The sequence below is a fragment of the Mytilus trossulus genome, chromosome 1 (genome assembly GCF_036588685.1).
Source record: "Mytilus trossulus isolate FHL-02 chromosome 1, PNRI_Mtr1.1.1.hap1, whole genome shotgun sequence".
NCBI classification, from domain to species: Eukaryota; Metazoa; Mollusca; class Bivalvia; order Mytilida; family Mytilidae; genus Mytilus; species Mytilus trossulus.
The window spans coordinates 102439183-102466905 of NC_086373.1; the positions used below are offsets into that span (position 1 = coordinate 102439183).

The following is a 27723-nucleotide window of genomic DNA, read 5'->3' on the forward strand; positions in this document are numbered from 1 at the left end:
TAATATATACGTGTTTCTCGTTTCTCGTTTTGTTTATATAGATTAGACCGTTGGTTTTCCCGTTTGAATGGTTTTACACTAGTAATTTTGGGGCCCTTTATAGCTTGTTGTTTGGTGTGAGCCAAGGCTCCGTGTTGAAGGCCATACTTTAACCTATAATGGTTTAATTTTCAAATTGTTATTTGGATGGAGAGTTGTCTCATTGGCACTCACACCACATCTTCCTATATCTATTATGTAAATTTGGTTGTGTTGTTTAATGTAAACTGAGCTTTACGTGTCCTTTTCGTATTAACAATTCTTTTTGTGAAAACAAATCAATCAATTGCATATTCTACTTTTAGAACTTAGTCGAAAATTATTGATACTTTGAATATGACCATACAATACAACCTTCATAATTGCGGGAATTAGTATAGATTTCATTGGTGTCTCCCACTTTGCTTAAATTGTCCCACTTAATGGGAGAAGTATTATTATTGCATTTTATTGCAAAGAAAATCGATACTCTGGTGTAGTAAAATAACCTTTGACAGACAATAGTATGGCATTCAATATTATAAAATAATACTTCCACGGAAATAAAAAGGGGGTTACAAACACGGCTACGTACTTAGCCGTTTGATAAAATTTCCAGCATTTACAGACCTTTACTCTCTTCAATTTGAACTAAAGCTGACAAAGTTGTCGTTTTAAACGAAATTGTCAATTAATGTCTTTGTTTACGCATGAAATTAATCACAGTGTTAACATTTTCAGACAAACATGGTATAGAATCATATTATAAAAAAAAGAACAGGGTACAAAAGTGGGACGAAAGATACCAAAGGAACAGTCAAACTCATAAATCTAAAATAAATTGACAACACCATGGCTTAAAATGAAAAGACAAGCAGATAAACAATAGTACACATGACACAACATAGAAAACTAAAGAAGAAACAAAACGAACCCCACCAAAAACTAGGGGTGATCTTAGGTGTCCCGGAAGGGTAAGCAGATCCTGCTCCACATGTGGCACCCGTCGTGTTGCTTATGTAATAACAAATCAGATAAAAAGTCTAATTCGGTAAGTCACATTCATGAAAGGGAAGGGGATTGTAGTTACAACGTAAGGAATATATCCGATATCATTTGTAAAACGGTTATTCCATAACGTTCAACCAACTCGTGTTGGCGTCCGTAAAATTCACGAAGGATTGATTTCAACTTCACCATGTGGAACTCTTGGTTTAATAGCTTAATTGTGAGCAGCAACCCTCTATCAAGAAAATCATCATAGGAAATGCAAGCACGGGAATATCGTATGAATTGGGAGATATATACCCCGTATGCAGGTGCTGCTGGATTGTTGCTACTTAGAAATGGAAAGTTCACAATTGGAAAGCTGAAATCATCTCTTTTGTCGTAAAGTTTTGTTTTCAACCGACCATCATTGTCAATTTCTAGATGTAAGTCAAGATATGAGGCCGACTTATCTATATATGTAGTATCGTCTATTTCTAGTTCGATGGGATAGATGCGTTCCACACAATTTTGAATTATTTAGTGAAAGAACATCATCTATATAGTGAAAGTAGAGTTAAGAAGGTCTTGCATGAAGTCAGCCGCATAATAATAAAGAAACAAGTCGGCAAGTAGAAGAGCACAGTTTGTTCCCATTGGAATGCCGACAGTCTGTTGAGAAACACGTCACCGAACGTAACAAATATGTTGTCAATCAAGAAATCAAGCATCTTGATAACATTAGTTTCAGAGTGATCCTTTACAAAATAGGATTTATCCCTCCCTACAAGAAGAGTCATTGTACAAACATCCGAAGTTAATTTCATTATTGTTATGCCTTCATGGTGAAACGAGTTAAGGATGTATTCATCTGAAGTTTCAGTTTCATTCAGTCTCATTGAAAACTCGTTCTGTAATAATTTCCAAAACATGGGTCACACGTGAACAAAATTGGTATTTCCAATGGGTAGTTTTTGAATAATATTTGTTATTACCAATCAAGTAAGTCTTTTTGGCCAAAATCTTGAGAAAATGGGTGAGGGTAACAAAAAATTATTTTACCAAATAAGTACGTCTCAAATCCCTTTTATCTTTTCCAATTTTTTTAGATATGTATTTTTTTAATCATTTATAACAAAGAAGTTAAAAAAATATGCAATTTGTAATTAAAACTGAAAAAATCACAAAATTGACAACATGGTAAATTTGACACCAAAAAAATCAATATTTTTTATGATAAAATTTTATTATTTTAACACCATCCTTCAGTTTTTTTAAATCAAATTTATTCAGATTGGTGCCCTCCACCTTTTAATTTTTCATAATTATAGCCAAAATTAGGTAAAACTGGTGAAAATGTGAAAATCATCAAAATTGGGTACTTTCTATGGCCGTAGAAAAAAAGAAGAGCACCACCATATGATTTTTTCCTTCACCAATTATTATTTTTACAGTCATATAGACCAAAAAATCAGGTTTAGAAAAAAGTTTAATTCTAAAACAATTTGGCTCCTAAGAGGTGTACATCCTTTAGTTAGCGTTAAACAAAAAAGTGTAATAAACGTCACTGTCACATTATTGTTTAATATACACAAATGACCATGATTTAAAAAGTATTTCATTTTGGCGCTTATGCTTATATGAATTGTATTGCAGATACCAAATCGCGCCTTCAAATGTAAAAAAAAAACATAGAAAAATTTAATATGATTGGCAAAATTTTACTTCTCAGTCGGATTTCGTCAATGTATCTATATAATTTAGAATTTACAGCTGAGTCAATTGTTTCACAGTGAATTTTATAACCAATCTATAATATGAATGCGATCGACATTGTCAAAACTTTTGTCTTTTAATCAGAGTTATTGTTTAAAAACTATGACATTCTTTTTAAATGAAACGGTAACACGGAGCCTCAGCTGACACCAACTGTCAAGCTATAAAGGACACCACATTGAAAAGTGTTAAATAATTCAAACAGAAAAAAACAACGGACGTATGTATTTAAAAAAGGAGAACGAGAAACAGTTTTGAACCACAACAACAAATGACAATCATTAAAGTTCAGAAAATGGAAAAAAGATACCAAGAGAATACCAACTTAAGCACCATAAGACGAAATGACAACTCCGTTTGCATAAACAATAAAAATAAACAACAGCTTATAAAAAAACCACAAAATATACACGATTGTTTTTATATAAATTTTTATTAATTTATAAAGAATAGTGAGAGATGATTATTTTTATTCATTCCAAACCATGACGGCTACCAAAGGAAATATCCAGTACGAACCTTAATCCTTCGTACGAAACCGATTTTCACAGTCTCGAGTAGATTTTATCAAACAATATCATAAATTGAGAATGACAGTTAATTGAATGAACACTTACTACGGTTTAACGTGTTGTTTTGTTTGTTATAAAGTAATACATGGTCATACATATATTTTCTAAAAGCTTCAAATACATTTAAACCACGGTCCAACTTTTTACATTGAATTGGATATACTGTTCAATACAAGTAGTTTAGTATAAAATTAGGAAACCTGATTTTCAAGAACAAAGCATGAATTAGTATCCATGTTAAATTAATTTGTTTTACCATTTTGTAAAATTGCAATATTTCATTTAGTCGCAATTAACTTAAAAATGAATGTGTTGGCATTGATAAGTTCGCTTATACAAATAGAAACTATAGTCATTAATAGTAATTATCATTTTTGAAACATGATACAATTATTGAGGAATTGCATTTTGTTTTGAGTTAGTCTTTGTAAAGAAATTTTAACATTTAAAACCACATCTAATTGCTACAACTAAACAGTTTAATAAATATTAATGCTTTGTCATTTAATGAAATACTTCTTTCAATTTGCTTAATCAGCTGAATGATTGTAAATAGAAATTATCCTTAAAAGTATGTTTAACAAGTCCATCGTTAATCGAAATCTAATAATTTGCCTTTACATGAGGAAAAGGACTTGATAACAAACAGATGTTAAAAAACTTTTTTTTATTGAAATAAATTCCTGTTCTTCTTGGCTAGATCACATCGTATTATGGACATCACCACTTTATTGAGATAAAAGTTACTTATAAATACCCATTCAAAAATGGTTTACCTTTATCGAGGACATTGATGTATAAAAATTATCATCAAAAAAATCTAAGACAATTTACAAAAAAAGTGGTAAAACACATTATCTAAGTACACATAACAAAAATACTTAACTCGATGTGAATTCAAAAAGTAGAAGTCCAAAAAAACTGACAAAATCAAACGTTATCAAAAGGAACGAGTGAAAACCTAATCTTCAAAACGAGTGAAAACCTAATCTTCATAACGAGTGAAAAACCTAATCTTCATAATTTGGATTTGGAACTGACACTTTCCGACTAAAATTGCGATGTAAGGTAGCTCGGATGTCTTCCACCATCTTGAATATTGAAGTAGGAGAAACTAATCTAGGATTTTAAGATGCTTAAATACATACCAATAGCGTTACGTTTCATTACAATAGTGCGCACGAAAGAACGGGGAATTAAATAACACAGGGTTCTAACGTCTCTTGACTCACATACACGACATATGGAAAACAAATTTAGTGATTCAAATTTGACAAAGTAACTTACAAAAACGTTTTTGTATTTAATAGTATAATAATAAGCGCTGGTACAAATGTATTTGCAGTTAAATAATAAATACCATATATAGCGCTTATACCCAATAGTTCTCGATGGCCATTATTGTTTCTTAACAATTCGTAGAAAGCTTTTTAGGTTTTAATCAAAAAAAAGTTTCAAATTCTGACGCTGAATTTGTCTTTAAATAAAATTTATCTGTGATTGGGCTTTATTGTCGGTGTCATCAATTATTCCCCTTCCTGGAACTTGAATTTTCATATGAAAATTTTGAATATTTCATATAATTTTAGATTATAATAAGAATACATTACTTTTAACAGAAGCTGTCTTCGGGTTTCCGAAAAGGTAACTTTTCTACTCATTTACATCAAGATTAAATACGTGTCGTTCACGCATGCTTATAAGTAACATCCGGTGTTGTGATAATTAAAACTATAATCTAATATAACTTGATAACATGCAAAATCCAGACACAATGACTGAATTAAAAACAAAGATTGAACACTGGTGACTACTGTCTGAATGCGTTTTTTGTGGATGATATATTTCAAAACACCAAAGGTGTCTCTTGAACTTTATTTTGCAGCTTGTGTTATATTGCTTATAATGACATAAGCGACTGAATAAAATATTGTTATGGCAGTAGTATAGATGACCTAAGCCGTATTTGGCACAACGTTTTGGGAATTTTCGATCCTCAATGCTTTTCAACTTTGTAATTGTTTGGCTTTATAAATATTTTGACATGAGCGTCACTGATGAGTCTTATGTAGACGAAACGCGCGTCTGGCGTACTAAATTATAATCCTGGTACCTTTGATAACTATAGTGTAATCGCATGGACTGACGAAAAGTGTTGTCATCCGAGTAACATATGTTTCGTACAGCCAACCGAGCTGAATTTGTAATAACTTCAAAGGAGAAAATAAAACAAATGCAAGCCTTTAAATGTTGTATCATTCATTTTAAACCAGTACTCTAGATTTCATCTGTGTAATGAAATCATCGATGTGCTGTCTATTTGTCTCATTCCTAAAATTTACTTAATACATATTCATCCTTCTTGTAAATTAATAAATACGTTATAAAGCAGGTGTAGCGTTATCTGTGGTATCCTTATTAAAAAAACATATTATGAGGGATAAATGCTTTCCACAGCATGACATATTTGGTCAATTGTCATTGTTCTAACCTCACATATACAAAACAACCAGGGTCAACACTATATCTTTAATAAAAAGCAAGTTTCCATTCAAATTGTCAATATCTGCAAGCAACGCTAAGTGCCAACAAAATAAACCTGAACTTGTGGAGGCATTTGATATCTTTGAAAATCTCAAACATCCACCTTTCAATTCGATCTGGGAAAACTGATTTACATGATATAAAGACGAATACAAGCACAGTAATAAAAACAATTAAGTATCAAAGGATTTTCACAGTCATTGATATGAATCAAAGTACCTATCCTGCTGGTATGAAATTTTGCCGCCCTATATTGTAATGTAAATGGCTGTTATTCGGGTTCGATTTCAAACAGTTTGGTAAAAGGTAAAAACAAGACGTTATCTTATGTAAAGCCCTAACTTAAATCATATATACCATAAATGCAGACATTTATAAATTAATCAGATTGGTTAATGGTTTGTTATTGTTTTTTTTGTTGTTGTTTTTTTTGGGGGGGGAGGGGGATTTGAACTTAATCGTTCAAGCTTATTCTTTATTTGTGATAAAACATTATATTTTTGTAATCGTTACTAATATAGATATTGCATTGAAATCTAAAATGTCTATGCAAATACGCGCATAATAAACTAACACTTAAATTCTAATACCAAACAGTGAACAGTTTAACCACTTTGAAAGTTCTACTTTAGTAATAAAATTAGTGAAAACAACTCAAATGGGCTTGAAACGACATAATCTAAGCTGAACAATTTTAAAAACTCGTTCTTCGTTCAAACTGTATTTAATGAGAACCCGATGGAACATCATTTATGAAAAAAAATATGCACCATTTGTTTAGGTTTTTTTTAAAGACAGCAATTTTAAGAAGTAAATTTTGAAAAAAAAATCCGTTGACGTCAAGTTGACATGACAAAATTACGTCTATAAACTGAAATACAAAACATTTTAGCCAATCAGAAGACGTGTTACAACACAAATTGAAAAATATATTGTTATAACATTGACATGTTGATATAGACACTTCTATACATTTCCTAGGTTACATGATAAGTCTTATGTCATCGATTGGTAATCTTCTTAGTATTAAAACAGATTAAACATATGTAAAAAAGATAATAACAAGCATACTAATCTCCGAGGAAAATTCTAAACGGAAAGTCCCAAGGCAAATTACGAAATCTAAAGCTCAAACAATCAAACGAATGGATAACAACTGTTATAATCCTGACTTATTTTATGTAGAAAATGATGGATTAAACCCTTTTCATGACGTTTTGAGTACTTTTTAGAGACTTAAAGATTTTTTTTACTTGGACCGCATAACATGTGAAAGCCCCTATACTGTTACAGCTCAATGTGGTTTGTAAAATTTAATGCTGATAAATAAGGAAAAATAAGTGCATTGAACTAGTTGCAAATCTGAAACGTTTAAAGACTCAGTGTGTTTGCTTTGATGTAAAACATACTGTAAAATGATATAAAACACTATTTAGCAAACCCGAATTCTATTAAAGTTGACACATGTGTTATAAATGTCAAATAAACACGTAAATACCAATGGAATAGTCGAACTGTATTCGATCACTACAAAGTAACGTTCTATGCAATAAAAAAAATCCCGTTTTATTTCAAGTTTCTGAAGTATTCTCAACAAAGCTGTGTCTGCACGAACGATTTTATTAAAGTACATCAAATCTTTTAGAAGTAAAAGTGTTTGGGTTCAGTTCTTAAACTTGCTTTGAATTTAATACAACAAAATGCTAATGTGATTTCTAGATTGATTACCTTTGCAACGTGTTAAACAAAAAACACGCAAGTGTTTACTATATGTAAATGCACTAGAAGGACAATAACTTGTTTCTACGCGCATGTACTGTAAGAGGTACTTTAGATTCATTTTGAGTTGTTTATTCCTATACCTTCTTCATGCAAACTCCGTTGAATTGCTTATTAGATTTCAAAACAATTATGGCACAACAAATTGTCTGTATCAGTATAAATCTTTTTCAAATATATTTAGAAAGATGTGGTGTGAGTGCCAATGAGACAACTCTCCATCCAAATAACAATTTAAAAAAAGTAAACCATTATGTGTCAATGTACGGCCGTCAACACGGAGCTTTGGCTCACAACGAACAACAAACTATCAAGGTCCTTAAAATTACTAGTGTTAAACCATTCAAACGGGAAATACCCTTCTTTAACTGATAAAGTAAAATATTTAGTTCCGCAAGATTTGTCAAAACGATATCATTTCACTTATTTCCTATAATACTATATATAATTTTGTAAGTACCTTTGCATGATATCTTTTTATTCTGTTTTTATAGTTTTGTCAAATCTCTTCTGATTTAACATTGATAAGAAGAAAAATGCATGACTGTACCTGCAGATTCAGCTAAAAATTCACTTTCTTGGAAACTACTGTTTTCTACTAGAAATTGACAAAACAATATTAACAAAACAATATGTTTCATACAGTAATCTATTTGTTTACCTTAAATCCTTTGGGAACCATTGTCTATTTCGTTAGTCGGTTTGATCAATATATCATTATCAGTGAATCACTTTATCATATTTCATATCACATTACGTATGTTATTTGACAAAGGAAAAAAAACATAAAAAAGTTAGCAGGAATAAAATATTGAACAATAAGACAGCAGGAATAAAATATTGAACAATAAGACCAAAAACCAAAATTTGCATGACTCGTGGTCTTTTCTGGTAGTCACAGATCAAATTTGTATAAGATGTGCAAAAGCAGATATTGAATGATTGCCAAAGATTCAGCTCTACAAACGAGTCAGTTTTCGTGTTCTCTTTGATCGTGAATAATCGTCGGTATATTCGTGCATCATTTTGATATATAAGTAATACCGATAGTTTTTCTGTGTACTACTAAAGACCATAGCATACTATTCAAGATAACCGCGGAATTTGTTTTTATATGATTGTCCGACAAGTCTGAACTAGAGACAATTAACATGATAAGTTAAGAATTCGATCATTGTATAATAATGTCACTGGAGTTTAAGAGACGGGTATAATCTCCTTTAAGATTCATATTTTTTTTTTGAATAAAAGTATGCCTTTTATGGACGAGTACTTAAAATTCGTACTCAAATGTTGATCTGTACAAAATATGTGTCTTGTATCATATATCAAACTTTTTAAACAAGTACTCTTTATTATACTACGTGAATAATTTCTGGCACATAAAATAATTTCTATCATTTAGCTGCATTGTTACATGTATAATATAATAATCGTAAAATTACAGATGTTGACATATTATTTTTGAGTTTACTTAGTCCTTAGTCATACGTAAAAGTGCAGGTACTAAGTGCTTTCTGCAACTTTATGTTAAACATTTGTTATGATTCTTTTAAAGTACATATATCATGTATTAAGAATGTAGCCGCAACCTGTTCATATTTTACAATTCACAACAATACAGCTGGCAAATAAGAAATGTATTTGAAAAGAACAGAATACGATTATGTAATACTGATGGAAATAACAGAAGTAGAATGATGTCGATCTTTAAATTAAACGTAAAATCGAATTAGAAAGTGTGAAACGAGTAACATATAAATCATGCGCGAGCGTGTATATGAAAAGGACATGAACTGCCAAAATAATCTAAATGTTCAGTTCCAAGATTGGAAACGTTAGTATATTTACATTAACATCATTTATAATTGGAACAATTACAGTCAAATAATCTTTTTATCATTTAATTTCTTGTGCACCTGCTACTGAGCTAGATGGCTTTTAAGAAGGAAAAAAACGATATTTGATTTTCAAATATGTATTTGACTATGACAAAACATATTGTTTTCAGATAAATTGTGAGTTTATTATCTCAAATCGTCCTAATTGCATAGTTACAAAGCGCATTGAATAAGTAGGCAGTAGATGTAGTATATTTTTATTTTGAAATCAAACGAAAAAATTCTTCTTCCTCCCAAAATCAATAGAACTTTACCATTCACAATCCATCGATAATGTAAAATAATGTATGTTGTGTTTGTCAAAGTGAAGTGGGTCGTATGCATATGGAAAGCGTTTAACAACAATACATCTTTCTCAATTCTATGGATTACTTTTTCTATTTGCATTGGGTAGACAAATCTATTAAAATCATACTGTGTTATCATTTGTTTTGTAAGACTACTGAGAACGAGTATTGCATTCCTAGGCTGAATACCAAAGACGTGATTCAGTATTTGTATTTCGTCATTTTATCTCCCGCTACATATTATATACATAAATTAAAGCTTAACCTTTTTCTCAGGAATACAAATACAAGAAAATCATTACTCCCCGGCCTGTCATAAAAATATAGAAAGCCATATTTGATTCTATTTTTAAAGTTTGAAACCTACTCTACATCGTAATGACGTTTGTTGTTAAATGATTTGGTGTAGATTGAAACCCTAGAAATTTGTTTTGTTTTACTATGTCATTGTTTGCTGTCTCATTGGCGAATAATCCTACTGCTGGTCATATAAGGTATATTTTTGGTCAGTAACATAAAATGAAACATTCGCTGACATGAATATATTTTGAAAATGATAGCGTTTGCCGACACAACGATTATATTAATTAACTAGAATTCTACTAACTAAATACTAAAATAATCCATCACAAATGAACATATATCAATTAATGCTTATAATGGCATGGTTTACAAATGCTTAAAGAGCAACTTAAAAAAGTGTACTCGATATCTTTGAAATCTCCAAATTTTGATTGATGACGTTCAAACATTCATGACGTCACGATACATGTATATTCGTAAATGTTTAGATTGCACGAACGATATCACTCGAGTACATCCTATTATCCGAGAAATGATATGTTAATAATCGGTTCTTTCTTATTTAATACGTAATTTGCTATTATGTTAAAATTACTTTTGTACGACTCTTATCTATACATCATGTTGTACAACAAACAAGTAAGTGTTTATTATATCTACATCTCAGTAAACTTGTTAGCACACACCTATACTTCGACTGCTAATTTACATTCAACGTAAGTGGTTTATTCCTATAGCTACTACAGTCATAATTGAATTGTCTCTCATATTTAAGAAATATTTCGACACAACAAAGGTCTTCGTCGTCTGTGTCAATCAGTTAACTATAAGCATATTTTACACTTACAAAGTCCATTTTTGTACCAAACTAATTGTCAATACGTAATTATTTCATTCCATTTGTACATTACCATCTATTATCTAACTATCGTTCCTCATATCATCATACGTTTAAAAGGTTTTCTGTTTGTGTAGTGTTGTCAAATGTCTTGTGATACAAACATTTATAAAACAGGAAATCGCTGTGTCAAAGTCAAAGTCAAAGTCACTGGGCAAACGTATTCGACTTATCCGAGGTCGAGTGTGTCGTCACACAATTTGAATGAATAATATACAGCATGAGATATGTGAAACTTGATAAAATGAACGATTTCTCGATATGAAACTTAATGAGTGTTTTAGTTTGTTACCCCGATTTTGTTTTTTGTCCATGGATTTTTGAGTTTTGAACAGCGGTATACTACTGTTGCCTTTATTTATGCAATCTTCATTTTATGTCTTTCATGATATAATAAAGCACACACACACAAGTACAAATAAGATTAATACACAAATGTATTCAACAGTCTACACACATCTGTTCTAAGGCCTCAGTTATGAAAAAACTCGCGGAAGGGATAAGTTCTGTACAACATTCGATGAATTTATCTGAGTTACCTTAAATTGTCATGCATTTGTTATAATTGTCTTCATACTTTTATTTCTTGTATATAATGAGTTTTAACTATAACGATATGTTTAATATTGGCTTAAGTCCTTTAAATTCGTTTCGTTTCTATCGCATGTGAAATATGTTCTACACATTAAAGAGGGACGAAAGATACCAGAGGATCAGTCACACTCATAAATCGAAACAAAAACTGGCAACGCCATGACTTAAAATGAAAAAGACAAAAAATAGTACACATGACAAAACATAGACAACTAAAGAATAAGCAACACAAAAACTTTGGGTGATCTCAAGTGCTTCAGGAGTGTAAGCAGATTCTGCTGCACATGTGTCACCCGTCGTGTTGCTCAGGTTTTAACAAACCCGGTAAAATAGTCTAATTCGGTAGGTCACATTCATGAAATGGGAAGGGGTAGTAATGTATTCAGAAACATATCTGATATAATCTTTCATACGGTTATTTCATAACGGTCAACCAACTCGTGATGGCGTCAGTAAAATTTACGAAGGTATGATTTCAACTTCCCCATCGTGGAACTCTTGGCTAAATGCTTCGTTGTGAGCAGCAACCACCTATAAAGCAAATCATGATAGGAAATACAAGCACGGGTATATCATATCAACTGAGAGTTATATACCCCGTATGCAGGTTCTGCTGGAATGTTGCTACTTAGACCCCCATTGTCAAGATATAAGGCCGATTTAACTGTTTATGTTGCCAAAACAGCATGTATACTCAGCTTTAAATCTCTTTTAAAAATTATTTATTATTATTACCTGAGAAATTCATCCGAATTGCATTTTCGTCATTAAATATACTTTTTTCAAAGGGAATTTATAATTCATTCGACCTACGCAAGTTTACGAATAATTAATCAAACATAAACTAACAACGTTTGGCTAAAAATGAAAAATACAAACAGACAAACAATAGAGCACATGACACAACATAGAAAAATAAAGAATAAGCAACAAGAATCCCACCAAAAACTAGGGGTGATTTCAGGTGTTCCGGAAGGGTAAGCAGATCCTGGTCCATATGTGTCATCCTTCGTGTTGGGTATGTGATTACAAATCCGGTAAAAAGTCTAATTTGGAAGGTCACATTCATGATAGGGAAGGGAATTGTAGTTACGACGTAAGGAACATATCCGATATCATCTGTGATATCGTGAAACATATTGAACACATATAATATGATATAATTTTCCTGATTATTTTCGAATCATATCACTGTTTGATAAAGTGGTTGGAGTTTAACGGATTGGAATTATCAACCAAGGTCATTAAGACACGGATTTTTTATGAATACATTTTTAGTGTTTATAGAAAAGCAATTATACTGTTCTCACATGTAGCATGTGACTGGTACACAATCGCACTATTCAGACCTGTACTGTTCAATTTTCTACTTTTATACATTACTAATTTTTGTAAATTCGCTGCATTGTTACATATTTTATTCTTGTAATACTACATATGTTGACATCTATATTTGGAGATTATAGTTAAATTAATTCTTAATCATACATGAAAGTGCATGTACTAAATTATTACTTTCTGTTCATCTGTTTTAATTCTTCAAAAGTACATAAATCTTGTAGTAAGACTCATAGTCACCATCTGTTCATTATTTGTTTTAGATTTATAACAATACAGCTGGCGCAAAGAAATTTACGTGAAAAGAAAAAGATATTGTTACGTAATATAAACATTTGATACCTTTATCAGTATAAGTGACTAATGTGTTTAGAATAATTTTCTTCGTTTAACTCTCAGACCGAACGATTAATTATACAGAAAACACGTGCGTTCGTGAACACGAACCAAAACACTTTTTTTAATTTCAATTTCAAAATTTATAACATAAAGTTTATGTATAGTTTTTTTGAATATAGTGGGGATAATAACAGAGGCATTTTTATTCATGAAAATTCAGAAGCACCTTGTTCTGGTCGATTTAACAAAGTATGTTTCATACAAAAGAATATAACACATCCATATTGATATTCAAACATCTATATTTTGATAAAAACAAAACATATTGTTCGCAGATAAATTGTGAGTTACTTATCTGAAACCATCGTAATTACATTGCTTAATTGCTTCATTGGTTAAGGAAGCAGTTACAATACATTATATGGATTTGTTTCTTACATTTTTCCTACAAAAAGGTTTTTCATTTCGAAATCGAACTTTGACAAAGAAATATAGTTCTTCCTCCCACAGATAAAAGAACTAAACGTTTACAATCCATTGTTTAGTGCAAAATAGTTTATTTGTTCGTCAACGTGAAGTGGGACGACGTCTAGATATAATGTTTAACAACAATAACTCAAATCGTATTGTGTCGATTTACATTGAGTCCCTGTAGGACAACTGTTTATTTTGTAAACCTGTTTCATTTATACCTTGGTATCATTTGTAAAACTACCGAGAAAAAAATATTGCCTGTAGGACAACTTGTTATAAGTCTGATAATTAAAGACGCGAATCAGTATTTGTATATCGTTATCAAGATAAGGACATAATTTTCATGAATATATGCATTTACTGGTTTATTTATTGATCCTTTAAATAAACTTATTCTAAAAGGTTACCATTTCAACACTGTAAGTTGATCTTCGAATATTGTTTTATTGGTATTAATACTGATTTACTAATCAGTAAATTGGAATTAAAATAATTATTGTTCATATACATAATTATGAATATATGGCTCTCTAATCTGTCGATGCCTTTATCTTATCTTTGCAAAAGTTCTTTTTTTTCTCTGACTGTTAATGACGTGAAAAGTTTAGCTATCTTTAAAACCAGGTTTAATCCACCATTTTCTACATAAACTCATCATAGATACCAGGATTGAATTCTGTCTTTACGCCAGACGCGCGTTTCGACTACAAAAGACACATTAGTGACGCTCCAACACAGTTAAAAAGGCCAAATAAAGTCAATTAATGCTTGTACCAAGTCAGGAATATGAGAGTTGTTATCCAATCGTTTGCTTTTGGTTTTTCCATTTGAATACGGATTTCTTATTTGAATTTCCATCAGAGTTCGGTACTTTTGTTAAGTTGCTTTATACTAAATCCATTCGATTATTATTGTGTACTGGTTGATATTTTAGTCTTAGATACATCATATGTTGTTATTGGCTTCAAACTAGCGGTCAGAGACTACAAGTTCTCTCAGATCTGAAGTGTCATTTTGTTGTGGGGATGTATATGTACACTGTCACGTTTAATATGAGTTGTGTTACATCTTTTGGTGCATTGTATTAATCTAATGTGTAAAACCTTTTTCAACTGATTTTTATATTGATGTGAGAATATGTGGTATGAGCGCCAATCAGACAACTCTCCGTCCAAGTCACAATTTATAAAAGTAATCCAATTTAGATCATAGGACAGTGACCTATAGTTGTTAATTTCTGTGTGATTTTGGTCTCTTGTGGAGAGTTGTCTAATTTGGCAATCATACCACATTTTCTTTTTTTATATTCAACACTAAGTCTTGGCTGCTCACACTGACGAGCTATAAAGTGCCAAAAATCATTGGCGACAACCGCTACAGCTACAATATGTCAAACAAAAACAAAATATCTTCAAATCGGCAACGTTTACAGGCCCAAAGTTCTTTTTTTAACAGATTTTCACAAATCTATTGATAAGGAAATCCACTAACAAGGGCCAATTATTAGTTTTATCGTATTCAATAACAAAATTGTCAAATGTTTTACTGCCTTGAATACTACTTTAGTACGATCGATGCAAAATTTACCCAGCATCTATTTTTTGCTCATTAGATCTGTAAAAGCAGTAAAAATTAGGGCAATTACGAAAATTCAGAAACCGCACCGAAATGGCAAAACAAAAGTCTGACATGAGAAAAATTAAAGACTGACGAGATATATGTATCAAAACTTTTTGTTGACTCCTTACGAGAGTTATTTAACCTAAATCTGTAGGTAACATAAATAATAATCCGACAAGACTTAAAACATAACCAAAATATCAAATCATAGTCGACACCATCTTTGATTTGTTGGCCTTAAATGGCCCATTGTTCAAATTGTGATTTTTTATTCTATTAAAAACTACAAAATAAAATTATAAAAATGAAAAACTCTGATGATAATTCAATACGATGTCCGTAATCAAATGGCCAATCAAAAGCTCAGAAACATTACACAAATGGAAAACTACTGTTATATCTCTGACTTGCTACAGGCATTTTCGTATGTAAAAAATGGTGGATCATACCTGGTTTTATAGACTAACAAACCTCTTACTTCATATGAAAGTCGCATATTATTCCATTACTTAGTATGTTGAAAATTATGTGTGGACAAAACAAACAGACCAAATAGGTAAAAATGTCACGAAAAGGGGATACAGCAGTCACGAATGTGTTGTATTCGTAATGTCTATAAAACAAACAAATATGTAACAAAGAAACACAAATAGGCATATGATAGACAAAGCTAATTTTCGAAAAAGAAATAAACTATTGATGTTAGAAATTTTATAAAGTAAAAGCTATCAGAATAAGAAGATCTGCAATCAGACAACATGGCCAAAATGTTCAATCCACACCTTAGCCGATTTTATGTTGTGTTTCTGTTATTTCGTAGTTCTCCTCATTTATTTGATTCGTTTCCCCAAGTTTTAGTTTGTAACCCGGATTTTTTTTTTTCTCAATCGATTTATGAATTTCGAACAACGGTATATTACTGTTGCCTTTATTTAATGCCCTTAAATGAAAATTTGTAATAAATGTTTGCAGTCTGATCTTTTATATTAATAACCAGACAGACAGAAAGTTAAGTAGCACAAATTATCAGCAATAGAAGATCTACAAATCAGTCAAAGTGGTCGAAACTGTTAGTTAACTCCATAATGATGATTGTGTTTGCCTATAATCTGTAAAAGTGTTATGAATAAATAGAAATTTCAAGAAGCAAAAATTAACAGCAGGTCAATTTCAGCAAATAGATCTGGGAAGATGAAATTGTCTTTATATAGACGTTAGTGACAACAATTGAACGGCTATTGGGTTTGGTCACAAACTGTAGAAGGTAAAGAATGGGGAAAAAATAAGAATATTGAAGCAACTTTAAACTTACACATATATTATCTCTTACAAAAAAGCAAGTTACAATTTTGATAAACTTACAAACTGCAAGAAAAAGTGTTCATAAGTATGCCTCAAGAATAAATACACCAATACTGTAACAAAAAGGAGACCATACACATCAACAGCATAAAAGAGGTCCAATCGTAACAAAGTTGAATATAATCGAAATGGTAAGTCTTGTTAAAGCCGACGAAAGTCCATTTCCTTAAACGCATGTCTGATGCATTTCTCTTCTTCATTGTCTAGGTGATATGATTGGTAAAAAAAGGTTGACCTGAATATCTGTACAGTTAGGTAGCTTTTAACTTTAACACAAAGACAGCGATTTACCTATTTAATGCCCATTTATGTGTTCGTAGATAGTAGATGTTGTTGTGTCCTGTTAAATTGTTATACGATGATGACTGATGTTCCCATATTTTGACTATTTTATTGATTGTGACTGTTTATTTAACGCATCATGTAAATGTAACGGAATTTGATGAGACTGTTATTAAAGTGAGAGGGTTAGCGCTATAGAACCAGGTTTAATCCACCATTTTCTACATTTGAAAATGCCTGTACCAAGTCAGAAATATGACAGTTCTTGTCCATTCGTTTTTGATGCGTTTTGTTTTTTGATTTTGCCATGTGATTATGGACTTTCCAAATTGATTTTCCTCTGAGTTCAGTATTTTTGTGATTTTACTTTTTATATAATAGTTTATAACGTAGTAAATTTTCCCCCTACTATAGACATGCTAGAGTAACGTCAATTATAACGTCAGATGATTATAAGTACTTCAATTATAATATTATCACCACGCATAACAAGGAATTTGTAATCAACGTTTAACTCATTTTGCAAACATTGCTTTCTAGAATAATAATTATAAATTCATTATGTACAGAAAAATTGGAAAAATACGAGTGAACTGGACCAATAAAGATGTTATGATATGATTATTATTTCATTAAATTTTTATAGTTTAATATATTTTCTGCTTTGGCATGATGTGTAGTTTCATATAAATAAAATCAATGTTATGATAAACAAAATAGTAGATCCTGTATAAAAATTAGTCGAAATACAACCGAAATACAGAAAATGCTAACGTTACGTTGATACTTCATTATTAGGCTTTTGGTGATTTTTATGGCTGATTTTCATTATAACTTTTTTTCTACTTTTTGGGTGTTAGGTCTGTTTTGAAATGTTTTAGAACGATTTGAAAAAATATCGCTTTTTTTTTCAATCACAAATAATTTCGTATTCATTTTTCTCATATTATGTCGCATTCTGTCTTAGCAACCGTAATTCTTAAAAGTGCCCGACAATGCAGTAATAATGTTAAGTTAAGAAGGTATATAACATAACTAATTTTTTTCTTAGAATTTTTATCAAATGCTTTAACTAGTTTACCATTATTTCCCACCCAAATTTGTTTATAACAGGAATATTGGATATCATTTCGAGTTGAAGATATCATTGGTCAGAGATAGAGTCCACCATGGTTCTCAGTGTCATGGTTTACTTACATGGTTTCATAAAAGATTGTTTTCACTTCTACGACAAACGACAAGGCCGAAGTGCGAGTAAACTATATAAAACTGTGTGAAAAGCTCGTTATGACTTCTGTTTGTCAAAGTTTTTTAACAAAAGGTTCACATACAACATATTATTTGGTTTTGGAAACAAAGACAGAGTTAAGAAACTAAAAAGGAAACCATTACCCAGAAAAAGTACCCAAGGGTGTACCCGGCAGATAAGAGTCAATATAATGTTGTCTTGTAGATTGAAGATGTTATTTTATATTTATGATAAATTAAAGTTTTTGTTTTTTGTCATGGTGGTGTTAGTAAGAATTCGACTTATGAGTACGAATTTCCATTTGGTGTCATTCGCCTATCTTTAGATGAAAAATAATATATATAAGATATAGATACTTACCATGAAAGGGGTCCAACAAGCACTGAAGACAACGAATATAGCCACTAAAAATATTATGATGTATAAATCGTTTTTCTTCCTGCTACTTTTCACACTAGATATACTAGTTTTGCGTCCGTTAGCATATGACCATTCTAAAGATTCGTTTTTCAGAAAAGCTATAACTAGTGTATTACAAACGGCCATTATTAGTATGACTATTAATATAGTCGAGGCGTACATAATACAAAAAGCTTTGTCCACTATTTCTTCCGAATGAATTTTGAAAAAGCACCATGTTCCTGGAAACTGTACCTGATTATGTCCGAATCCTATGATAGGAGAAACGCCAACAAGAACTGAAAATAGACAAATGAATACCAAAATGTAATTAATTCGTCTTGGAATGTTTTTAATTTCCTTTGTGTAAAAATATGGAAAGTAAACGGCCATCAGACGGTCAACCGACATGGCACCCGCAATAAGGACAGTTGCCACTCCAGAAAACGCCATCTGAAAACCATAAAAGTTGCAAAGTGGTTGCCCTCCTATCCACTGCCTGTTATTCACATAAGTATACAGCGTGATCGGGGATGTCAGTAAAATCCCTAATAAGTCTGTGATAGCCAACAAGAACACATATCTATAAAAAGCCTTCCATTTGTGACTTGGTGAAGACCTCCATATAACTATTATAGCAAATATATTCCCAACTACTCCAATGGTAAACATGGTAGCTGATGACACTGGTGTAGCCTTGGCAAAAACATTTTCGGCTGAAATATTACTATTATTTGTAGTCATTCCTGTCAAGTAACTATAGTTCTGCAATTCATTTAAAATTAAAGAGTTGTTATTAAACTCTGTATTTCTGTTCATGTTTCTAGGTATGAGTTTCACTAAATGACTGAAAGATCAATAGCAGTAACTTTTGTAGTTACAACAATAAAGTGGATATCCAACTATGTAAAACGATCGACTGACACAACATTCACTATAATATTGACTAAAGTTATGAATAAGTTGTATCACATCCAGGTAAAACCTTCAATATTCACAGAAAGATATTAAATAATCATGGTAATATTAGCTGGACAATTATACTAGTGCAAAAATTAAATATTGATTTTGTATAAAGGAATAAGAAACATCTGATCCTAAATTACTCCGAAATCTTCTTGAATCTCCTCATAAAATACTGAGATCAGGAAAGCACGAGACATTTTATCAATAGAATAACGTAATTAGAAATTTCAAGCTTCTAGAGAAATCTCTTACTTAAGATAAAAATCTCCAATTAAGATTGGTCAGATAAGAGCTGTTTGTACAATTTCGTTTTTTTTTTCATCAGGATTTTCATGTGAACAAATAGATTCCTAATTGTAAATTAAACTGAGTAACCTTGCAATTTGTATCGGAAGGTGAAAAGGACATATTTTATGTACTTCATATCTTATAAACTTTCATTTTTGTAATTACTTGAAAATTAATATTCCAATATTGCCCTTTATCAGTATTATATATGACGTCCTGATGGTTTTAACACAGCTTATTTTAAATCCTTTCATTACACAAAACAAGAATAGAATAGGATATGAAGACCCGGTTTGCATCAATTATACATAAACCGAACCTATAACAATATCAAATGAAAGTAACACTTTATAAATGTTATGCGTCGGAAAAGAATCAACTTCAAAATCACACCAAGTTAAGCAAATTTGAATCGACCTCAAAAGGCCATCAACTATGGCAAGCCGTTTTACTATTTATTCTAATCTGAAAATATCTAATAAACTCACCACACCCAACTCTATCCATCAAATCCACCCTACCCCACTTTAAATTCAACCGATGAAAAAGTAGAAGAAGAAATAGAAAAGTTTGTTTTTTTTAATTATTATTTATACCGGGAAATCAGATAACTGAACATCAATTACAATTAAAACAATACTGAATAATACAATGTCAAAGAATGCTGATTGTTACTGAAATAAAGACGTATTAAACGATCTGATATGAAATCATACCTTCCTGTAACACCTGTTACTAAATATTAGAATAGTTTGCACAGCAACATGATTAGAGAAGAGGATAATTGTCATATGTTTATTTAATTTCAATATTCATTGAAAAATTCTACTTTCATAGAGTGTTTTCTAAAGTATCCTGACTTTTATTAAATGTTTTATTAGGCTAAAACATAGTCAAAACGTTTAATAGAAACACTTAATGAAATTCAAAATAGATTAGTATTTTGACTTAATTATCCAATTATGTGTTTTACTTTTATTTAGTGTTTGTATTAAGTATTTTGACTTTCTTAATTTTCGTTATGTGTTTTGATTATCTTGACTTTTAGTAAGTGTTAGAATTCCTGTAAGTGTCTTCACTTTCATAAAGTGTTTTGATTTTCATGGAATGTTTTAAGTTCATCAAGGTTTGACATTAAAAATTTTAAAATCCATCAAATGATTTGACTTGTTTGCATGCTTTGATTTTCATTAAGTGTTTCATCAAGTATTTTGACTTTCCTGACTTGCATTCAATGTTTTCAATATTAATTTTGATTAATCTTGACTTTTGACTTTCATAAAGTGTATTGACTTTTCTTAAATGTGGTAACTTTCATTAGGTGTTTTGACTTTTCTTAAATGTTTTGACTTTAATAATCTATTTTGAATTTCATTAAGTGTTTCTATTCAATGTTCTGACTATGTTTTAGACTAAGCATGATAGTAGTATTTGCTTTCGATTTTGCAGGTGAGTAAGGTCTTGCGGTAGGGATAGCTAAGTACAATTCCATGTAAACAAATCACACCATTATATCTTTTAAGCTGTACAGATTTTAGTCAACGCTTTATGTATAAGTGTTTGTCAGTTGCTAAGAACATGTCATCGGATAATCAAAAGTACTTAACAATTTTTAGCTTTAACTACGACACAGGGTCGGTATAAAGTGGCAAAAGTGCAATAATCAACCCCAATATTTCATTTTTATCTCGTTTAAGAGAATACAAATTAAAGATGCATACATTAAATGCATTCTTGTTCCTTTTGTATCAGAACGTTACACAGCCGTCTGCTTCATGGATTCCTCAATACATTTATGATAAATAAAAACAGTAAAAATGTCTATTCAATTACAATAATGACATTTGTATCTGTAAATGACACAATCATATTCGAAATTGTACAAAACAGAGTAACCTCTTTTGAGGATAGAAATGGATCGTAAATGAAATATTTATAGTTTGCATAAGTCAATTTAGAAGGCAAATTGGACATGTATCAAATGCTGTTAAAAGCCACAACAACTTTACAGTGACAAGATATTACAAATTCTGATATTATCTCAATAGGACCTTGCGAAATAAAACACTAATTAGAATGATTACATAACATAGCTATCAAATACCACTCTACAAAACATTGTGTTATTAATTGGTGATTTTATCAGTATTATATCGGATATGTTCCTAATGTCTTAACTACAATACCCTTCCCTTTTCATGAATATGACCTACCGAATTGAACTATTCATCGGATTTGTATTAACATTAGCAACACGATGGCTGCCACATGTGGAGCAGGATCTGCTTATCTTTCCGGAGCACCTGAGATCACCCTCAGTTTTTGGTGGGGTTCGTGTTGCTTAGTCTTTAGTTTTCTATGTTGTGTCTTCTGAACTATTATTTGTCTGTTTGTCTTTTTATTTTTAGCCATGACGTTGTCAGTATATTTTCGATCTATGAGTTTGACTGTACCTCTGGTATATTTCGTCCCTCTTTGATTATCTGGACTTTTGACTTTCATAAAGTGTTTTGACTTTTTTTAAATGTTAAAACATTCATTAAGCATTTTGACTTCCAATACGTTTTCACTTTCATTAACTATTTTGACTTTCAATAAGTGTTTATATTCAATGTTTTGACTATGTTTTAGCCTAAGCATGATAGTTGTATTTGCTTTCGATTTTGCTTTTTATTTGAAGTGTACAATGTATATGTTTATTGTAGGTGAATAAGTTCTTGTAGTAGGTATAGCTAAGTACAATTTCATGTAAACAAATTACAACATCATATCTTTTAAACTGTAAAGATTTTAGTCAACGCTCTATGTATATAAGTGTTTGCTAGTTACTAAGAACATGTCATCGAAAAATCAACAGTACTCATCAATCTTCGCTTTGACTACGACATAGGGTCGGTATGAAGTGGCAAAAGTGCAATATTCATACCCAATATTACACAGTTCGTTTATCTCCATAAGAATATACAAATAATAGATGCAGTCAGTAAATGTATTCTTGTTCCTTTTGTATCAGAACGTTACACAGCCGTCTGCTTCATGCAATCTTCCTGAATAAATTTATGATAAAAAAAAACAACAGTTAAAGTGTCTATCCAATGATTGAGTAGGACAATGACAATAATGAAATTTTTAACTGTAAATGACACAATCATTTTGGAAATCGTAAAAACCATAGTTACCTCCTTTTGATAATAGAAATGGATTGTAAATGAAATATTCATAGTTTGCATAAGTCAATTGAGAAGGCACTTGTAATGATAACATTTGGATCAAAGCCGTGTTAAATTGGACATGTATCAAATGCTGTTAAAAGGCATCATAACCTTACGGAAATGCCACAGTGACAAGAGATTACAAATTCTGATAATATCTCAATAGGACCTTTTGAAATAAAACATTAATTAGAATGATTACATAACATAGCTATCAAATGCCACTCTACAAAACATTGTGTTATTCATTGGTGATTTTATCAGTTTTGTATATATTTTAATTATCGACCAGTTCAGTAGCACTTAGCTTAGTAAAATGAAAGGTACAAACCAACATCATTCGAAACCTACAACTATGATTTGCCATAATAATAGAATAACCAATTTCATGAAAATCTGGAACATTTATAAAAAGTATCTCGATCAAACAATCACAATTTATTTTTTGAGAGTTGTATGCGTTGAAAACAATACTGGAATTATTAGATAAACTATATCATCTGTACAGAATATGTAGAAAGTAGTTTTCTTGTAACTCGATCCAATTGTTAAGGTTAATGAAAGGTACGAATCTTTATTTGATTTAGAAAATCAAAGAATTTTGATACATTTTGTCCATGTGTTCCGAATTTATACTATTAATACAAATAATTGGGGTGCTCATTTAAATGATAAAAATATACCGAACTCGTACATCTGACGATGTTAGGGAGGTAAATGACACGGTTTCTTTTCTGGAAAATATGGAAATGCTTGACACTAGCTTTTTCATTTAACGCATTAAACTGTAAACCCCAAATCCCTAATTCGCAAAATTATTAAGAGGGCTCATTGTTATGGAGTACTTGCAATCTATTTTCCATAAATTTTCTGAAATTCATATAGTGGTGAAGGAAGAGTTGCCTATAAAAAATATTCTTTGATTAATAAGAGATGTGAAAAGAGACCATAAGTGTATAGGTTAAGTCACGAAAAGGGTGCGTTCAGCTTTATAATGTGACGTGCGTGGTGGCATTAATATTTAAGTCGGTGTTAAACGTTTTACTAGCCTTGTAATTAGATATCAAAATTATACAGCAAGCCATTAGAATAGGTTTATTGATATTTCACATTAGTTACCTAGACAACGTCTTAAGAAATAACAAAAAACAAGATATACAAATTCCCTGTTATTGCCACTAAATGACAGCCATCATTTTAGAAACTTACATTTAATTATAATTTAAGCTTGTACATTTATTCTCTTGTGTATAAAAAAGTCCATATACATTATGAATAACTATGAATTGTTGAAGTGTTGTTTTTTAATCGTGCATTTAAATAAAAAATTCTTGTTTTGGAAAAACTTGATTTGGAAAAATGAGGACATAATTCTTTTAAATCTGTCAATCTTGTGTTTGGCATTTTGATACAAAACATATATTTTTTAGAGTTCACTACGCAAGCCCTGACAATACAAAACGCTTGTTCTTTTTCAATCCTACATTCCTCGATTGTTTATCAGAAATCTATATTTGTTTAGACTCATTGGAGTAAACCTCCAAATCGATCTATTCGATCAGATATCGAATAGTTTGTCGCAAATTTCGATTTTATAGGAACTTCTATTGTGTTAACCATTATTTTGAATGCTTGTCCTCATTGTTAATACAAAGAATTCTTGATATCTTGGTGCACATATCATTAAAATACCAACTATTACAAAAAGCTCTATTGCCAGCTATGGTATAAAATGAAAATACAGTTATTGATTTAAAGATATTTGCTGTTATATTATTTCGGAAATAGTTTAAAGTGATTGAATATAGCAAACTCATGGAACGCTCCAATTTCTTCAGGAATATCACAGTGTTGGATCCTCAATGCTCTTCAACTTTGTATAAATTGTTTGGCTTTATAAATATTTTGATATGAGCGTCACTGATGAGTCTTATGTAGACGAGACGCACGTCTGGCGTACTAAATTATAGTCCTGGTAGCTTTGATAACGTTTGATGTGTTTGAATTTGGATTTTGCTATTTGGTTTGGGACTTTTCTTTTGAATTCTCCTCGTAGTTCAGTATTTTGTATGTGTTTGCTGTTCTTTTGTGTTGTTTTTTTCAATTTCATAAGCTCGTCAGCGTTTTTATAATGTATTTCATTTCCAAATATATTGGCAGTAAACATCACTGATGTGATAATAATTGTCGAAATGCGAATCTAGAGTGATAAAATTTGTATTGTTTGTTGTATTTCTACAAGTTTTCGATACCCTGATATCATCGCCAGCACAGCAGTCAGTCGTACATAAACAATATAAAAAAACGAGATAATAGATATTTCATTGGGTCTTTATAAAATATATGTCTTTTATGTTAAAAATTAGAATTTATCTCCACCATGCATGCCTTAGTTTCCTTGTAAAAGGTATTTGTTTTCACCAATTTTCTAAGAGCATCCCACATTGAATGTCGAACTGTTCATGAAGTGCAGTTAAATTGTGACCGTTCTAAATATCATATCGGTCGATTACTCTGATGGTGGACTGTTCAAGTTGTCCCCGTCAGTATCACTAGCCAAGTATTATTGTACATATGCACAGACATGAAAATGCGGATATAACATTGGAAACCTTGGATGTACTTTCTGTTTGTTTAGCTCTTCCATATTTATATTAGTTGTTTTTTTTATTTTTCAAATATTTCAGTATCACACATCTCTAAAAAGAAGCTAGGCGAATTCAGTAAATGTGTTGCTATTGTGTTTAAAATACACTTCCTGGGGTTATCTTAATTTCTTGAACAATTGACGATTGTCTCTACCATATGTCAAGTTCTTTATCGCCAAGAGCCTGAACAGAATGTGAAGTTCTTTGTCGTTTGTGTAATTAAAGTTTTGGACGGACAAACAATTCTATATCTGGATTAACTCAAAGATTTACGTTTAATGTATCAAGATTTTGTCAATATCTTTGAAAAAAGAAGTTCGAAATCTTTGTATGTTGCTGGTCTTTTGTTGTTCACTGTGAACCATAAAATCGTAGAATTTAAAACCCAAACTTCATTCATTATGCTTACTTACACATTGTGGTTCACAATCTTCTGATAGTGAAACTATATGTCATTCGGTCAGTTATATGCTTCCGATCAACTAACAGTAATTGAATGATGCCCTTAAGTTTGGAAAAAAAATTGTATGAATTCGGTTTAAATTTGTTTGAATTGAAAGTTATTTGGAATATGTTTTAAAAAGATAGATGCTTATTTGTGTAGATCGTACGTTTTATAAGTTGAAATTGTCAATTAATCGTAGTATTCTCGATAAAAAAAATCATGAATGTAATTGATGTAAAATAAAAACGATGCAGTATTCATTGTTGAATGATGCCATAACAATATCGCCATTGTTATATTATAGTTCGTTTCTGTGTGTGTTACAATTTAACGTTGCGTCGTTTGTTTTCTCTTATTTTGTAGTGTAAATTCACATTGCGATAAGACGTGTCACGGTACGTGTCTATCACAAATTCTTGTATTTGGTTTTGATGTTATATTTGTTATTCTCGTGGGATTTTGTCTGATGCTCGGTCCGTTTCTGTGTGTGTTACATTTTAGTGTTATGTCGTTGTTCTCCACTTATATTTAAAACGTTTCCCTCGGTTTTAGTTTGTTACTCCGATTTTGGTTTTTGTCCATGGATTTATGAGTTTTGAACAGCGGTATACTACTATTACCTTTATTTAAGAATTTACCACATTTTGCCACAACTAAGATAGAGTTAACTCACACTATGTGAAATGACCTTAAGTTAATTAATGGCTTCATTCAGATGTTCATGTTCTTATTCAGACAACTGTGTAGTGATGAATTCATAAATAGGGTGGCAAAACTACAGTAAAATGTATGCATACAGTCACATATATTCATGAAAATCTGGAACATTTATAAAAAGTATCTCGATCAAACAATCACAATTTATTTTTTGAGAGTTGTATGCGTTGAAAACAATACTGGAATTATTAGATAAACTATATCATCTGTACAGAATATGTAGAAAGTAGTTTTCTTGTAACTCGATCCAATTGTTAAGGTTAATGAAAGGTACGAATCTTTATTTGATTTAGAAAATCAAAGAATTTTGATACATTTTGTCCATGTGTTCCGAATTTATACTATTAATACAAATAATTGGGGTGCTCATTTAAATGATAAAAATATACCGAACTCGTACATCTGACGATGTTAGGGAGGTAAATGACACGGTTTCTTTTCTGGAAAATATGGAAATGCTTGACACTAGCTTTTTCATTTAACGCATTAAACTGTAAACCCCAAATCCCTAATTCGCAAAATTATTAAGAGGGCTCATTGTTATGGAGTACTTGCAATCTATTTTCCATAAATTTTCTGAAATTCATATAGTGGTGAAGGAAGAGTTGCCTATAAAAAATATTCTTTGATTAATAAGAGATGTGAAAAGAGACCATAAGTGTATAGGTTAAGTCACGAAAAGGGTGCGTTCAGCTTTATAATGTGACGTGCGTGGTGGCATTAAT

General features: G+C 31.0%; 1 protein-coding gene across 1 annotated transcript in view; it reads right to left on the reverse strand.

Annotated features, from left to right (window-relative positions):
• LOC134711492 (prostaglandin E2 receptor EP4 subtype-like) overlaps positions 1-19703 on the reverse strand; it is a 34931-nt gene extending 15228 nt beyond the window's left edge. The window contains exon 1 of the mRNA XM_063572118.1: positions 18684-19703. Coding sequence (XP_063428188.1) covers positions 18684-19541 — 858 coding nt within the window. The 5' untranslated portion in view covers positions 19542-19703. The remainder of the gene's footprint in view (positions 1-18683) is intronic.
• Between the last annotated feature and the right edge of the window lie 8020 nt (positions 19704-27723).